Source organism: Scyliorhinus canicula, chromosome 5, assembly GCF_902713615.1.
Source record: "Scyliorhinus canicula chromosome 5, sScyCan1.1, whole genome shotgun sequence".
In the NCBI taxonomy this organism is placed as follows: domain Eukaryota; kingdom Metazoa; phylum Chordata; class Chondrichthyes; order Carcharhiniformes; family Scyliorhinidae; genus Scyliorhinus; species Scyliorhinus canicula.
This window is the reverse complement of record NC_052150.1, coordinates 31,540,382-31,555,286: the sequence shown is the minus strand read 5'-3', so window position 1 is coordinate 31,555,286 and position 14,905 is coordinate 31,540,382. Positions and strand designations below refer to the sequence as shown.

General features: G+C 43.7%; 1 protein-coding gene across 5 annotated transcripts in view; it reads right to left on the bottom strand.

Annotated features, from left to right (window-relative positions):
• Positions 1–3,267: 3,267 nt before the first annotated feature.
• The window catches only part of si:dkey-118j18.2, a 126,589-nt gene continuing 114,951 nt past the window's right edge, over positions 3,268–14,905 (bottom strand). For all 5 annotated transcript variants that reach the window (XM_038796860.1, XM_038796856.1, XM_038796857.1 and 2 more), the window contains 2 exons: positions 11,839–11,977; positions 3,268–5,023 (listed from right to left, as the gene is read on the bottom strand). In XM_038796860.1, coding sequence (XP_038652788.1) covers positions 4,800–5,023; positions 11,839–11,977 — 363 coding nt within the window. In that variant the 3' untranslated portion in view covers positions 3,268–4,799. The remainder of the gene's footprint in view (positions 5,024–11,838; positions 11,978–14,905) is intronic.

Here is a 14,905-nt window from a genome sequence, read left to right as displayed (position 1 = left end):
GCATTGGCAGCCTGAGTAAAGCACATTGTCATCTCCAGTCTAATTCTGCAGGAATGGGGTTTTGTCATGGCAAAAAAGCTGGCGTTCACTTCAGCGATGGAAAACTGGACTGATTTTAGACAAGTCATGGCCTTTACTATCTTTTGCCACACTGTTATTTTATGTTTAAAGATGAAAGATATTATGGTGGAAAGTAGAACAAGGGCACATCACTGCGATGGTCTGTGCTAATATGAATTGCACTGCAGAGCTGCTGCTTGTTGTGATAGGAAAGCCCAAGAAGCCAACCAACCTGATGCTAAGGCACTTGTTACTCGGCTGGCATGGAAATTCCAGCAGAAACAAGCATAGAAATTTACATGGAAATGGATGATCCTATTCGATGCACCATTGGCCAGATGATGCCATCATAGATACAGTGTTCTTCAATCGAGGGTCTCAATGATTCTGAAGAGTCTGATGAATGCCTGCGCACCCGTTTCCACAGCTGATGTTGCAAAGACCATGGAGCTGCTCTGGAATTTCGCACTGTAGCACAAAAAAACTGAAAACATGTTTCCATTGAAGACAACATGGCAGACTATATTATGCATGTCCGAAAACACTATTTCACACATTACCACTTTACTGTGTTTTCATTTAGCATTTTAATATGTAATAATCTTTATTGTCACAAGTAGGCTTACATTAACACTGCATTGAAGTTACTGTGAAAATCCCCTAGGGGCCACACTACAGTGCTTGTTCAGTTACACTGAGGGAGAATTCAGAATGTCCAAATCACCTTATAGCATATCTTTCACGACTTGTGGGAGAAAACCAGAGCATCCGGAGGAAATCCACACAGACATGGCGAGAACGTGCAGATTCCTCACAGTGACCCAAGCGGGAATCGAACCTGGGACCTTGCTGCTTTGAAGCAACAGTGCTAACCACTGTGCTAACGCACTGTTGTGTTAAACGTAGGAAATTGGGCCTCTTTGCTACAAAGTGCCATTCAACATTAATTTTGGAGTGGATCCTCTGGGTTTGAAGAGATTTGACAGTCTGCAGTAGGTGGCTGCAGCTCTGTTCAATGGGTGATTCTATGGAATAGATGTCTGAAAACTCTTTCAACACTATTGCCAGTATGTGTGTTTCTGATATCAGTTGGTCGTGGCCAATACTACAAGTGATTTACGAGCATTAAAAAAAGTGCCTACTATATTTGTTTTCATATTTAAAAAACTACAAAACACTCAATGAACACAAAATGGCAGATCTAGGTCTGCCGTCTTTAACTGACCCATGAATCTAATGTTTATAGAACAATTAACTTTGTAGCCTGTGTGTAATATCCCTATCTTTGTAAAGCACTATAAACAGCTCCAGCGAGATTTTACCAGTAATATAACAAAAGCAGGAGTGTGTGTATTTCCTGTGTGTTCGATCACATTTCATTATAGTCAAATATCGTGCAGTAATTGTTTGAAGACACTCTCAGCTTTTTTTTTTTAAAAAAAGGGCCAGTAATTTGAAATGCAAAACCTCTCCAGCAAATGTTTTTTAAAAAAATAAACCATGAGTGCCATATTGACTGCAGCTTCAATTTAAAAATAACCTCAGCAGTAATGCTTTGGGGGTTGGGTTAAGTAGAACAGCCATTTCATCTTTAGTTCTGATTAGCAGTATGAAAAATGGTCTCACCCTAGATATTTCCCATATCAAATGACCAATCATCTCGGATTATCAATTTGACAATTTGGTTTGGTTCTCTGAAAGGGATAGAGCTCCATATTCCCACTTGAATAATGCATGGAATGCCATCTGTATAATGGTTCCTGTTGTCATAAAAAAAGCTGAACATTTCATTGGGAAATCTGTATTACAATTCCCAGAGAATTTGACAGAGACGCTTAAACATTGGCCCGAGGTTACATTCTCAGAATGACAGACAGTACATCAAACTCAACACTCAAACAGGAAATGAATATTTAATAACTTAAATAGATTAATACTTGACCGCTTGATTCTACCGGAAAACAGTTGCAAGATAAGTTTACTACTGCAGTAATTTGCAGCTGCATCTAATTGCCCATAAGCACAGGAGTAGGCCATCCAGCCCGCTGGATCTGTTCTGACATTCGATTAGATCATGGCTGATCTGTACTCCATTTATTCACCACTGGTATGATGTATATGTTGATCCCATAACTGAACAAAAAAGATCAGTCTTCAACATTTCAATTAACCCAGAAACGAGTTTTCAAGGGAGCAAGTTGCATACTTCCATTATTCTTTGTACTTCTTAATTTCATTCTGAAATGGCCTTACTCTAATTTACTGTAGCTCCTTAAGAGTCACCTTCCAGCTTTGATATAGAACGTTGTATTCCTCATACAAGTTAATAAAAAAGTGAAAAGCTGAGGTTCCTGTCCAGATCACTGGGGCCACCACTTGACATATTCTGTCAATTAGAAAATACTGCAGGTAGCACAGTGGCAAGCACTGCTGCCTCAAAGCACCAGGAACATGGGTTCAATTCCAGCCTTGGGTCACTGGCTATGTGGAGTTTGCACATTCTCCCTGTGTCTGCATGTGTTTTCTCCAGGTGCTCCGGTTTCCTTCCACTGTCCAAAGATGTGTGGGATAGGTAGATTGGCCATGATAAATTCCCCCTTAGGTGTCAGGGATATGCAGGTTGGGTTATGGGATTACAGGGATAGGGCTCAGTGGACACGAGTAGAGTGCTCATTTGAAGCGTTGGTGCAGACTCAATGGGCTGAATGGCCTCCTTCTGCACTGTAGGGATTCGATGAATGCCCTTCTCTTACCTCCCAACTAATTAAACTGAAAATTTACAAAAGGTGACAATACTAACATATGGAAAACATAGGAAAAAAAGTTATTATCTCGGTATATATATTTGAGGCCTTGCTGACTTTATCAATAACCTGATCCAGATTTTGAAGGTAAATTGCTAACAGCCATAGGTGTGAAAAAGGTCAGTTGCCACATGTACTAGAGGTTGGTTAAGTGGGAAATTCAAGCAAAGCACGAGTCAACCTCCAGGGCAAAGAGGCAAAAAAAAATTACATAATTTTCCATTCAGTACCAACTGTTTTCTTCAGCTGAATTACACATTTGTAACTGGAGACAAAAAAAAATTAGTGGGGGGGGGGGGGGATTTTTTTGTTAGACTGCACGGCAACTTGTGGACACTAACTGATCGGGAATACTTGCAACAAATTTACATATCGTGAAAAGAAAACAGAGGAACAAAATCGATTTTAGACACAATCAGCAAACTGTATTTGTTGGTTAAGAATCTACATTATTTAGCAAGACCAAGAAGTTGGACAGAAACATTTACACAGGTCTAATATACTGTAAAATTCTATTTTAATTTCAACCAAAATAAAATCATGTAACGTGTTACCCTCCCCAGAACAGAAATCACCGACAGCAAAGTAATTTAGACAAGAGGTTAAATTTGACAGCTTTTAAAAATATCATCCACAAGAAACATGACCGACAAAGCTATCTATCCATTTAATGAAATAATCTATTTTTTTTTTAAATTCATAAACTTTTGGTACGTCTTTGGGGTTGTTCAAAGCATGGGGAGAAAAATATCAATATAAATAAGTTTGAAAAGAACTGAAGAAAATTCAGATTAACACTTCACTTGAACTAAAACCACAGGATACATATCCGTGCTAATAATCTAGATTCAATTCAGGAATTCCATGGCTCTGACATTGAGTGGACACCATTTTAAAGCATTACCAGAATACAGACTGGTAATAAAATAAGTGGGAAAATGTTCAAGTGTTTTAGAATGCGAGTCGCATGTATGCTGATCAAAATTAGGTTTTGCAATAAATTCCACTCATAATTCAGAGAACTAAACATGCCAATCATTCCTCAATTCACACCACTAGCCACATAGCAAACATTTCTTTTGTTTTAAAAGGAATTTTAGTTTCTTTCTACACCATCATTGACACAATTGGATCTTTTTATGTTCATATTGAAAATGAAAGTTTTGTTTTCCAAGGAAGGGAGCTTGGAGGTAAGTTAAATCACATAAAATGCTTTAAAAAATTACGCTATAAAAAATACTCTTTTGCAGGAAATTAGCAATTAATGTTAGGACAGCAAGGTCTTCTTCAAAGTCTACACTTTTGTGCACTCCTCTAAAATTGAAGGTGTCCCTTCACATTGTCAAGAGGCAGTTTTGTTTTTCCTTTTGAGGCAAAAGATGCAGTCTTGGCAAAACTTTTACAAAGTATAGAATGCAAGGAATGACCTTGTAGAAACTCTCATAACACGAGAACACAAGATGATCCTAATGCCCACCAGATAATTGTCGCCTCCTCTTTATTTGTAACCGCGAGCTCTTGACACGTCACATAGATTTTGGAATTTGCAGTCTGTCTCCTTGGCATCATCTGGTTACATGGCTGTATTTCTCTTTCCTCCCCCACCCACTCCAGCTCCAGCAACCCCCACTTTCCCAGCACAGGGACATGCACATTGCAGTCACTGACAAGTGTACAATCTTTATCATCCTTTGCCTTGGGCTCTTCCTTGGAAAGTGCGATAAATGTTTACAAAGAGAGAAGGTAGTGCTGATAGCAGCAAACAGTGAACAATACCATTGTGTAGTGCATCACTGTAGATGTCTTTTAAACTGTACAACAAATCAAATCTTTACAAAACAAAAAAAGAAACATTCAGGTGCTTTGGATTTTTTTTCATTTCTGAAGAAAAAGAATGGTAACTTTCCACAGAAGTGCCAGGAGGTGGATCTCTTTTCAGACTTGACATGATGAGCCTGTTGTAGTGGTACTGACAATCTCCTGGGCACTAGGTGGTATCACATTGTCCTGCTGTTCAGTCTCAATCGATGGGCTAGGCGTGTACGGAGGAGGAGCATCACTCAAGCTGCAAGCATCATACCCCTCTGGTATAGAGAGGACACGAGCTTCTTCATTACCTCCAGCTGCATATTCTGTATATGGTGGAGGTTTTAAGTCATCTGTAGAGGCAAACGAAAAGAAAATTCTCTGCATTAAAATAAGCTTCAGAATCAAAATTATGGCGCAAGACCCCAAATTGATTTCTCATTATTTGTAGAGGAGGGCAGTGTAATCAAGGTGGTAAGAATGGAAATTTCAGGGGTTTGTTCGTTAAATTTCCAGCACTCCAGGAAAGCATTTTGGTTGCGGATCATCAGCTAAATATTGCTGCAATATTCTCAGCCCATTGGGCAGAAATAGAATTACTTCTCCAATTGTACGAGTCTGATGACCTATTTCCTTTGAGTTGCTGAACAAAATACATTGCAAATTCATGCAAAGTACTGCTCTATACATTTACCATCACAACCAAACTGCTTATATATCTGCAGATTCCTGCACAAGCACAGAGCTAATTTCCTGAACCATCAATTTTAGACCAAGCAACTAAAGACCAACAATTCACTGCATTCATAGTCTTAATCATCACAGCACAAAAAGAACAATCACAACAACTAATATTTATAATCATGGAAATAAAAATGCTACATTGGCAATGTGCACTACAAGCATGTACATATTTAAATTAATTGTTTTGTCAGTGCTTGGAGGATGCATTAGCTAAATACTCAGATTTTTGAGGTTACTTAATGTGAATCATCAAGCCTGTAGGGATACCTGGCCATCATGGCTAGCCATAAAAGTCCTCAACTTGAGATGCTTTATGGTGTCCTTAGAAAGAGCCATGTTGTCATAACTTGTCACAAATTATTACTACAGAGAAACGACTGATTCTCTCTCCACCCACTGCCAGTGCAAAATTTAATTAGAGGGTGCAGCTTTTTTAACTATTATATGGTTTCCTGGTGTTGGGTTTCTCTGAAGAGGCCTCGGACAGTTTGAACTCACATCTGCGAAGTCTGGATTACTCCTCATAACTGACATCAATGCTCCGCAATTGTGATATCAGACCACGCTCCATATTACATGGACGTAAGGCTGGAGATGGACAGGGCCTAACGCCCCACATGGAGGTTGGACATTGCCCTACTAGCTGACAAGGCCTTCAAAGAAAAGATATCACGGGCCATAGCAGAGTACACGAAGAACAACCAGAATGGGGAGGTCTCACCCTCCATGTTCTGGGAAGCGCTAAAGGCCGTACTAAGAGGGGAAATCATCACTTTCAAAGCGCAAAGAGATAGGGAGGAAAGGGCGGCTAGGCAGCAGCTGATCGACTCCATACTGGAAGTAGACTGTAAATACTCCGAGGCCCCGACCGTAGAGATCCTGGCGGAGAGGAAAGAGCTACAAAGGAACTTTGATCTGCTCTCCGCCAGGAAAGCAGTGGACCAACTCCGCCAGGCACGTGGAACCCTGTATGAACACTGAGACAAAGCCAGCCGCTTGTTGGCACACCAGCTGAGAAAGCAGGCAGCCACCAGGGAAATTGCACAAATCAGGGATACCAGAGGCACATTAGAAACAGAACCAGAAGAGATCAACAAAACCTTCAAGGCCTTCACACCTCAGAACCACCAATGGGGGAGTCCGGGATGAATCGGTTCCTTGATGGACTGGACATTCCAGTCGTGGGGAGGGCAGAAAAAGAGGCCTGGAAGCAGCGGGAGAGATCATGGACAGCATCAGCACCATGCAGGCGGGAAAGACGTTGGGACCAGACAGGTTCCCGGTAGACTTCTACAAAAGATTTGTTACAGCTCTGGCCCGAATCTGCAAGAGATGTTCACAGGCTCGCTTGCTAGTGGCACACTGCCACCCACGCGAACACAGGCCTCAATCTCGCTGATACCTAAGAAAGACAAAGACCCAACGGAATGTGGGTCATACAGACTCATCTCACTGCTGAACGCAGACGCCAAAATACTGGCCAAAATCCTAGCCAAAAGGCTAGAAGACTGTGTGCCAGAGGTGGTCGCAGAGGACCAGACGGGCTTTGTCAAAGGTAGACAGCTTACCTCGAACATCAGGCGCCTGCTGAAAGTTAAAATGACCCCCCTGGGGAGAGAACACCAGAGGTGATTGTCTCCCTAGATGCAGACAAGGCCTTCGACAGAGTCGAATTGAAATACCTCACAGAAGTACTGGAGCAATTCGGGCTTGGAACAGGGTTCCCCTCCTGGGTAAAGCTCCTATAGAACGCTCCCATGGCGAGCGACGAGACCAACAACACCAACTCCCGATACTTCAAGCTGCATAGGGGCACCAGACAAGGATGCCCACTGTCCCCGCTGCTGTTCGCTCTAGCGATTGAACCACTAGCAATCACACTCAGAGCAGCAGAAAGCTGGAGGGGGATCCAAAGGGGTGGCAGAGAGCACAGAGTTTCACTCTATGCAGATGACCTGCTCCTCTACATCTCGGACCCACAAATCAGCAAGGACGGAATCATCGCGCTCCTGAAAGAGTTTTACAACACCAGGTTAAAGTCCAACAGGTTTGTTTCAAACACGAGCTTTCGGAGCACGGCTCCTTCTTCAGGTGAATGGAAAGGCTTGTTCCAGAAATGTTTATATAGACACAGTCAGAGATGCCCCGGAATGCGAGCACCTGCAGGCAATCAAATCATCAAAGATGCAGAGAGAGAGGTAACTCCAGGTTAAAGAGGTGTGAATTGTCCCAAGCCAGTTCAGTCGGTAGGCCTCTGCAAGTCCAGGCTTGTTGGTGGGGGCCGAATGTAATGCGACATGAATCCCAGATCCCGGTTGAGTCCGCATTCATGCGTGCGGAACTTAGCTATAAGTTTTTGCTCAGCAATTCTGCGTTGTCGCGTCTCCTGAAGGCCTCCTTGTAGAATGCTGACCCGGAGATCAGAGGCTGAATGTCCTTGACTGCTGAAGTGTTCCCCAACTGGAAGGGAACAGTCCTGCCTGTTGATAGTCGCACGATGCCCGTTTATTCGTTGTCGCAGTGTCTGCATGGTCTCGCCAATGTACCACGCTTCGGGACATCCTTTCCTGCAGCGTATGAGGTAGACTACATTGGTCGAGTCGCACGAGTATGCGCCGCGTACCTGGTGGGTGGTGTTTCCACGTGTAATGGTGGTGTCCATGTCGATGATCTGGCATGTCTTGCAGAGATTACCCTGGCAGGGTTTTGTGGTGTTGTGGTTGCTGTTCTGAAGGCTGGGTAATTTGCTGCAAACAATGGTTTGTTTGAGGTTGCGCGGTTGTTTGAAGGCCAGTAGTGGGGGTGTGGGGATGACCTTGGTCATCCCCACACCCCCACTACTGGCCTTCAAACAACCGCGCAACCTCAAACAAACCATTGTTTGCAGCAAATTACCCAGCCTTCAGAACAGCAACCACAACACCACAAAACCCTGCCAGGGTAATCTCTGCAAGACATGCCAGATCATCGACATGGACACCACCATTACACGTGGAAACACCACCCACCAGGTACGCGGCGCATACTCGTGCGACTCGACCAATGTAGTCTACCTCATACGCTGCAGGAAAGGATGTCCCGAAGCGTGGTACATTGGCGAGACCATGCAGACACTGCGACAACGAATAAACGGGCATCGTGCGACTATCAACAGGCAGGACTGTTCCCTTCCAGTTGGGGAACACTTCAGCAGTCAAGGACATTCAGCCTCTGATCTCCGGGTCAGCATTCTACAAGGAGGCCTTCAGGAGACGCGACAACGCAGAATTGCTGAGCAAAAACTTATAGCTAAGTTCCGCACGCATGAATGCGGACTCAACCGGGATCTGGGATTCATGTCGCATTACATTCGGCCCCCACCAACAAGCCTGGACTTGCAGAGGCCTACCGACTGAACTGGCTTGGGACAATTCACACCTCTTTAACCTGGAGTTACCTCTCTCTCTGCATCTTTGATGATTTGATTGCCTGCAGGTGCTCGCATTCCGGGGCATCTCTGACTGTGTCTATATAAACATTTCTGGAACAAGCCTTTCCATTCACCTGAAGAAGGAGCCGTGCTCCGAAAGCTCGTGTTTGAAACAAACCTGTTGGACTTTAACCTGGTGTTGTAAGACTTCTTACTGTGCTCACCCCAGTCCAACGCCGGCATCTCCACATCCTGAAAGAGTTTGGCACCTTCTCGGGCTACAAACTCAACACGAGCAAAAGCGAGATCTTCTCGGTAAACCCACAAATAGGGGGGCAGCACTAACGGGACTGCCGTTTAAACAAGCCCGACACAAATTCCGCTACCTGGGGATCCAAATAGCCCATGACTGGAAAGGGATCCACAAATGGAACCTCACCAGTCTGACGGAGGAACTAAAAAAGGAGCTGCAAAGATGGAACACACTCCCACTCTCGCGGGGAAGAGTCCAGACGGTCAAAATAAACGTACTGTCCAGGTACTTCTTCCCACTTAGATCCATTCCGATCTACATCCCCAAAGCCTTTTTCAAAGCACTGGACAAACTAGTCATGACGTTCGTATGGGGGGGGGGGGGGAAGACTGCTAGGATCCCAAAGAAGGTCCTACAAAAAACTAGCCCTCCCAAACCTACAATTCTACCACTGGGCGGCGATGGCCGAGCGAATAAGAGGATGGATCAAGGAGACAGAAGCCGAGTGGGTGCGCACGCGAAGAGACCTCCTGCATGGGGGGCCTCCCTCCGGGCCCTCGCCACGGCAGCACTCCCATCCCCCCCAAAAAACACTCCAGCAGCCCGGTGGTGATAGCCACCCTCCAATCCTGGAACCAACTACGGCAGCAATTTGGCCTGACCAAAATGTCGGACAAAGCTCCCATATGCAACAACCATAGGTTCACACCAGCACTGACTGACGCCACCTTCAAAAAGGTGAGGGCAGGACGGAGGGACACTGACAGTCAGGGACCTATACACGGACGGCAGGATTGTAACACTGGACAAACTAACAGAGAAATTCCAGCTAGCCAGGGGGAACGAGCTAAGGTATCTACAACTCAAAAACTTACTACGAAAGGAGACAAGGATGTACCCACAACCGCCATGACAGATATTACTGGAAAAGTTACTGGACGCAAGCATCCTAGATAAAAGAAACTGTAGCGACCAAAATGTATGACTGACTGGTAGAGAGGACCGACACTGTACTGGACGCAACAAGAAAGAAATGGAAGGACGACCTGGGGATTGAAATAGGGTGGGGTCTCTGGAGCAAAGCACTGCATAGGGTCAACACCACCTCCAAGTGCGCAAGGCTCAGCCTGACGCAGCTAAAAGTGGTACATAGAGCCCACTCAAGAACCCATATGAGTAGGTTCTTCCCGGACGCGGAGGATAGATGGGAACAGTGCCAAGGAGGCCCGAACAACCACACCCACATGTTCTGGGATTGCTCCAAACTTGCGGGGTACTGGACAGCCATCTTCAAGGCAATGTCCAAAGTGGTGGGGATGAGGGTGGAGCCATGCCCTAATGTGGCAGTCTTCGGGGTTTCAGACCAGCCAGATCTATTCCTGGGGAGGAGGGTAGACGCCCTTGCCTTTACCTCCCTGATCGCCCGCCGTAAAATCCTGTTGGGCTGGCGGTCAGCAGCACCACCGAAAGCTGCAGACTGGCTGTCCGACCTCTCAGAATCTCTCCAAATGGAGAAAATCAAATTCGCCATCCGAGGGTCAGACGACGACTTCCACAGAACATGGGAGCCAGTCACCCAATTGTTCCGGGACCTGTTTATGGCCAATGAACAATCAGAAGAATAGCCAGGCAGCCAAGAATCAGGGGAAAGTAGCCGAAGCATGAGAGACAGCTAAACCTAAGAGGAAAGAAAGGTGAACCACAGGAGCGGGGGGGGAAGAGAGAAGAGAGAGAGGGAGAAGGGACAGGGAACAAGAGAGGAGAACCAGGGAGGTGGTGGGAGGTAGGGAAATGGCAGCCGGAAGGATGGCACGGGATATAACAAACTTGGCAACTCTGAGAACGAGGAGAATACAGGCGAAAGATGGGAGGAAAAGCTGAAGCGGAGGTGATTACGAGACGACAATGGCAGTGAGATCCGTCCGGGAGAAGCAAGTGACAACACCAACACTAAACCCATTTGAGTATTGCCCCCTGTAATTGTTTCTCCATCACCCAAATGTATATTTACCTCCCCAGTCTCCACTTCCCCCCCCCCCCCCTTCTCCTGCCTACTTGTGTTGTAAATAATTTTGCCAGTTGTACAGAGTTGCTGCTGTTGAGCTGGTGCAAAATACCCTACCAGTTATTCTATTTTATTTTATTTTTCATTATTACTTTTTTTTTTTTACTTGTTTGGCTGGGCCCTTCTCTTGTATATTTCTTATTCTGTGCATATAACGGTAAATATACTTTGTTCAAAAACCCAATAAAAACATTTGTAAAAAAAATAACTGACATCACTGAAGTGGCCTGGCATGGAGAAACATACTGCTCAAGGGTTGATAATTTGAAAGTAAAATTGATAAGCATTTAAAATGAGCTTTAAAGTCAATTTATTTTTAATTTTCAAAGAGAGCAAGCCAACAAGTACCATTCCCAGACTCTGCTTGCCTGAGAATAATCTGGTTATAACGAACAGCATGTTCACCTGCTAATAAGAGCAACAATACTGGCCCCTCCGTATGGATTAAAGATGAAATCCCAAAAGAAACTGACGTTGCTGTGTGAGCGTTTCCGAAAAAAAAAAAGTGTGTGACGACATAAAAAGTAAGTGTGACTTGGCTCTTTTGGAAAAAATATGCCACAAAACATCATAGTAGCTTTAGCCCTTGAAGATCGGTGTCATTTGTTGAAAGAAAGCAAAATGTCTCATGAAGGAAATGAGACATTTGCATGAACTAGAAAAAAACTCATTCCAGAATCAAGAATTGAGATTGCACCTGTTTGACCTCTTGTCACTGCTTCATATGGAGGTGGTACTTCTAGTTGGCTGTAAGAAGGAGCAGGAGGTAGTGACCCAGAAGGTTCTCCAATGGAGCTGTCATCTTGACCACCATACCAGCTATACCACATAGGACTCTACAATAAAATAAAGAGTAACACACTGTTACCTTTCACTAATTCTCACTTTTTATCTTATCAAGAAGTTTGAGAAAGCTTTTAAATATATTTAATTTGTTCAACAACAATGTAAAAGTGCAACACAGTGACAAATACAAAACCCATACTTTTTAATACATTGAAACCATCATTGCTTCAACCTAGAATAGTGGGAACGAAAGTACTCATGAGACTACCACCTTTAAATTTAATATTCAGCTTTAGTTTTCTTAACTGTTCAAAGCCAACGGTCTAATATCAAAACATCACTGCAACATATTCAAACCACATCTTGGAATGTTCTCAATGCAGATTAAATTGCTCTCCTTGTTTAGATAATCCCAATCTTATTGCCTTAGCATACACTGTGGACCAAAGTTTCTTCTAATTAATTCTCAAAATGTTTGGGTAATTTGTTTCAGTATCTGGTTGCAGAGCGTAGAGAAAACAGTGCTGTAGACGTTTCTTTGTAATATAGTCATTATCTAAACACACTTAAATATTACTGTTGTCATCCTTTTATCAGGAGATTACTGTGGCTTGCAGAACCAGATCACAGAAGAGTTATAGCACAGAAGGAAGTCATTCATCCCATTATGTCTGGGCTGGCTCTCAGGAGCGATTCACTTAACACCACTTCCCTGTCTTTTCCCTGTAGTCCAGCACACACTTCCTTTTCTGGCAATAATCCAGTTCCTTCTAGAATGCGTCGATTGAACTGGTCTCCACCTACACTCTCAAGACAATGCATTCCAAATCCTAACCACTCTAAACAACCTTTTACTCATGTTGACATTGCTTCATTTGCCAATTACCTCAAATCGATGCCTTCTTGTTTTTGATGCTTCCAGCATTGGAAACAGCTGTTCCCCATATATTCTGTGCAGACTCTGTGATTTGGAATACCTTGATCAAATCTCCTCTCGACCTTCTGTTCTCCGAGGAAAATAGTCCCAACTTGCAAATCTACCTACATAACTGATGTTCCTTATCCCTGGAAGCATTCTTGTGAATCTTTTCTACACTCTCTAATGAAGATCTGGATGCAATACTCCAGTTGAAGCCAAACTGGTGTTTAACTTCCTTGCTTCTGTACTTATACCCCAATAATGCCTTCCCTGGAAAACTTGGGCCATTTTCCATACCTTGGATGCCTCCTTGCGATGAAAGTAGACGGAGATAATAAAATTCATCATTGTCTCCAATATGCCAGCTCAGTCTTTGGCGATCATGAAATTGAGTGTTTGAGAATCAAGATTGCAAACCCAAGACTAAAGTCATGGTTGACTGGCAGCAGTGATCACCGTGCAGCTATGCATTTTGGAGACTTAGACAACCTAAAGCAGTGTTATGGACAGTGGCTAAGAGATTGAACCAGAACCATAACTTTTTTTTAAGTTTTAAAACAAACTTTATTAAAACAAAATAAAACAATATTTAAATTTCAACCCTAGCAATAATGGATTACATGTAGTTTCTAAACCTTAACACATAGTTCTCATTAAATAGCATTTTAACAGAACATTAAGCTTTCATACCATTTACACAAACAGACAAAGACAATACTTGCATTTACAAAGCAATTTTTCTTCTGTTAGGGACAATCGTTGAAAGCGTGCCTCGTTGGCAATTTTCAGGACCCCCCTTGGTCAATTTCCAAAGCCTTCTCCTCTACCTGTTCAAAACAGGATTTTTTTCTCTCTCTAAGCTCCACCCAGTCCCTCAAGCAAAAGTTCTCTGGAGTTTCCAGACTTGAACCTATCATCGTTATCTTAGCTGTTTGATAGCCCACTCCCGTATACACAGAAGAACAGCCATGCTACTGATATGCAACTGACTTCCCAATGATGGATAAAGAGGCCATCAGTCTCTGGAATGGGCTAATGGCTGGTCATACAGGAATGTCCCGAAGAGCGATGGATATGTGCATCATACATATTTCTACTAACGAGTTTAAGTCTTACTGGGGCAATGTAACGGGGCCAGTTGTGGAAGTATGCTCTGACTCCATGCTAGCAGGTTTCTTCCCCCCTCAGTCTGTTTAACCCCTAAATTGCCTGCCACATCATGGATCTCATTAGTGGACCCAAGTTCCTGATATCCCACGCGAGTAACAGCAGGCACCTCAATGGACTGGAGAAGTACCCCCAGTGGCGCCTTCACACTATCCAGTTGCAAGAACGGTGATCCAACAGCACCTTGTCGGTCCATTAGCATTGAGGTTCTAATCTCACAAAATGAACTCCATTGGGTGGATCATGTAGTTTGCATTCCCAACACTAATTGCTCTACTTGGAACTCGGTCACAGCAGGAGACTCCCAGAAGGACAATAGAAATGTCCTCAAAGCATCCCTGGAGGACTCAAATATCCCGCCAACTCACGGGAGTCCCTAGCTTGTGACTGACCAAAATGTAAAGGCGCATCCAGAAAGGCACCAAGAGACTTCAACAGGAATATGCAGAGACAAAGTCAAGGCATTGGAGTGCACAAAACTTCCAAGCAACCTTTCTACCACCACATGCCTTCATGTGGCAGAGTCTGCATATCACACCTTGGACTTATCAGCCATCTCAGAACCCATAAAACTGGAATGAGAGCAAGTCATCCTCAATTCTTACCAATAAAGTTGCTGATGCTGATGTATATTTTATTAACTACTTTCTCAACCTGTCCTTCCAACATCAATAATTTACATGCATATATTCCCAGGCTCAACTGCTCCATGACTCCCTTTAGAATTATGTAATATTGTACGGTTGTCATATCAGAATTTAACTAAGCTGAGAATGGTTGCTTAGATTTTGAACTTCAGCATTGCTGGAGAGAGAGACATGTTGTGGAAATTTTTTGTTTTTCACTCATCAGGCCAAAGGGAGAGAGGAAGGAAGGAAGACAGAAAGAAAGA